At 34.8% G+C, this 3,183-nt stretch overlaps 1 protein-coding gene across 2 annotated transcripts; it reads right to left on the reverse strand.

Moving 5' to 3' along the window:
• Positions 1-1,419: 1,419 nt before the first annotated feature.
• LOC126607889 (uncharacterized) lies at positions 1,420-3,183 on the reverse strand. Of its 2 annotated transcripts, none has more exons than XR_007617721.1 (2): positions 3,083-3,183; positions 1,420-2,223 (listed from the first exon to the last, which is right to left on the reverse strand). XR_007617721.1 is itself a non-coding variant. In XM_050275595.1 (2 exons), the coding sequence occupies exons 1-2, from the start codon at positions 3,093-3,095 to the stop codon at positions 1,656-1,658; spliced, it is 327 nt and encodes a 108-aa protein (XP_050131552.1). In that variant the 5' UTR covers positions 3,096-3,183; the 3' UTR covers positions 1,420-1,655. The 2 variants fall into 2 exon arrangements, 1 of the variants encoding a protein (XP_050131552.1); XM_050275595.1 differs by having other exon boundaries at positions 1,420-1,969.

The raw sequence follows: 3,183 nt of genomic DNA on the forward strand, positions 1-3,183 counted from the left end.
CCTTCTAGAAGCTTAAGAATCTGCTATAAGACATTCCTTCTAGAACCCCTAAAAGAGTGCCGCACTTTTCACCTTCTAGAAGCCCTAAAAATCTGCCAGAACCTTAGTTTTTTTCCCCCTTGGATTGGGCCGAGCCTTTCCTTGTTCTCCAAAATGTGTGTGCCGCAAACCCTAAGCCTTTTCCCTTCAGAATTTGTGAAAACCCTAGCCTATAAATATATGTTTTTAGCCACAATTTCGTACCACCCCCTCATATAATTCTACACCACATTCAGCCACATACACACACCAATTCATACCCTTTGCCACAACTTTGGAGAAGAAGAAGCTTTGCCGTGGCTTCCATTGGAGGAGGAGGACCTTGTGCCGCAAGCCACCTGCAACCATTGGAGTTCTAAGAGTTCTTTTTTATCGTTTTAGTTTCAATGTTTATTTCAGTTTGCTTTTCAATTGTTATGAACATGTGTAACTAAGTTTTTCTTAGTTGGAGGTGAATTCGAAGCCATGGACATATGTTTAATATGAATTGATTACTTTCAGTTATTGTTTCATAAAACATGAATGTGATTTACTTATTTGCGTTATTGAGAACCTATTCTTGTGTGTTTATGAAGGATGCATACTTAGTTTGCATGCAGAGATTTTATGCTAAATTATAAGGGAATTTCACCTAATCGTTATGAACTTATAATTAAAAGTAGTGGAGATTGATCGTCACAATTGTGTTAAGTAAATTATTGGCAAGAGTATCAGGCAGTTCATAGTTACGAATGCTTTGTCAATGCTTATGATTTTCATAGAACTTAATGATCTTTGATATGTATCTCTATCATGCTGTTCATTTAGGGAACTTGAGAAGAATAATTTGGTTGCGATGCGTTGTCCATTCAATTCAATGAACTTAGGAAAATCTGAAAGTTAATTAGTGCATTCACAATTAATTCGGGGCATTGTCATTCATGGTTTAAAGAAACAATACTAGAAATCGATTTATGTTGCATATGGTTCATGTGTGGAGAAGGATCATCTGGCTAAGTTTTCACCATTCAAATCACCTAATTTACTTTGTTTTGCAATCTGTTTAGTTTAGTTAAATTTCGTCCAAATCAATTTTCCTTTTAATTAAGTGTGCTAGATTAGTTAGAAAAGTGTTCAAATCTGTCTAATTTAGTGTTTTGAGTCTTAATAGTCTTAAATTCGTCCAATTAACTCCCTAGAGTTAGTTTTGAGTCAATTTCACTTAGTTGTGCTGTTTTGAGTAGTTTGAGTCAGTTTTAAGTCTTAAGTGTTTAGTTTTGTGTTTCTAAGTCTAGTTTTGTGTTTTTGAGTCATATTTGTGTAGATTAGCATCCCTAGTTAATCCCCAGTCTAGAACGATCCCTACTTTCATCTGTATTAGAATAACCTTTAGCAGCCATTTTCTCTGCCCAAAGCTTATATCTATTGCAATTTCTCTTTATATGACCTAATTTGTTACAAAAGTAACAACCAGGATTATTGGTTTGATTGACACCAAGAGCAGATATCTTAGGGGAAGGATTAGGCATTGCAACCTCTTTATTGGCAGTATGAGAGCTTCCCTTGAAGGAACGACATTTCTAAGCATTGATGGTAAGATGCACGGAGTGAGTCTCATTTTCTTTCTTGAACCTTTCTTATTCTTGAACACAAACAAAAATTAGTTCATTCACACTCCATTTTTCCTTCAAAGCATTGTAGATGATCTTGAGTTGATCATATTTGGAAGGAAGGGAGTTAAGGACCAAATGGACTAAGTACGGATCGGCTATGGGAATTTTAAGACTGTTCAACTTGGTTGCAACGTCTACCATACTTAAAATATACACCCTTATACCTCCAACTCCATCATATTTCATAGTTATGAGCTTCAGATTTCCAGTCTTGGCTTTCTCGGATTCCATAAACTTTGCACTCACAAATTCCAGAAATTCTTTGGCATTCTTAGAGGCTGGTATTCCACAAAAAATAGCTTCAGTGATGTCTTCTCCATGATTAGCAAGCATAATGTATTCGAGTTCTCCCACTTCTCGAATTTGAGTTTTTATTCATTAGTGCTGGTGTTAGTTAGTGCATTTGGTTTCTTTTCTTTTAGGGCTAAGTTGATGTCCAATAGACTTAGGACAATCTCTAAATCTCTTTTCCACTTCGTAAAGTTGTTAACAGACAAGGGTTTAATGGAATTGATGGCAGATGGGTTCACTACTGAAAGAGAAACATGGAATATGCAACTTTATTAATCTTTAACCCCAAAACTTTATACATAATTGATAAACATCTGCGGACAGATTATCAACATGCCCTTAATACTTTAACAAGGCTACTATATGAACTTAACATGAAAAACTTTTATCAAAACCCTTCACATTTGTAGACTGAAAAGAGCCAATATTCATATAAGTTAATATAATACCTTGTTATATTATAGATTACGTCCAATTAAAAGTTCACATCTGTAGACTGAAAACCCTAACTGGCAGTGTCTATAATACAAATTTGTTGTTATAATCTGGGATTGAAAGGATCGTTGGCTACTCTATTGAATGTTTGTGTGCTAGACAATAAAATAAGATATCACTTCAATCTTGCCATCTCTATGGATCTTTAATACTTGCAGTGGAATTTTAACACGTTTATGTTTTATGTAAGAGAGGAAGAATAAGCTAAGTTGTTTTGGAAAACCCTAATCGAGTTCGTGATTCAATTATGTGCTGCAATCTAACATGCTGCAATGGTATTCGAAATAATATATGCACAGAACCATAGCAGTACTACTCGAAATAATATATATATATATATAATTACTTTCATGCCTTGAATAATCAATTCTACATCAAGTTAATGCCACGGCAACCTTGATATGCTTCAAGTCTTGTAAACAACACATAGTATAAACAAGGTACGACATAATATGGATTACATACGGCAGACATGATTTGAACAACAATCTTGCTTCTCGGTTTCTTTATAAATATAATCTTTGTTTTAGACTTCTAGATGCATATAACCTACACTCTGATACCACATGTGAGTTAACTTTAATATACATACTAAAAGTACTAACCTTGAGAAGCCATTGAATCCACGCTTAATGATGAAACACGAACACAGCAGCAAGCAAAGATCTTCTGCTCCTAGTACACGCCTTATGCACTCCTATATGGG

The sequence above is a fragment of the Malus sylvestris genome, chromosome 16 (assembly GCF_916048215.2).
Source record: "Malus sylvestris chromosome 16, drMalSylv7.2, whole genome shotgun sequence".
Classification (NCBI taxonomy): Eukaryota; Viridiplantae; Streptophyta; class Magnoliopsida; order Rosales; family Rosaceae; genus Malus; species Malus sylvestris.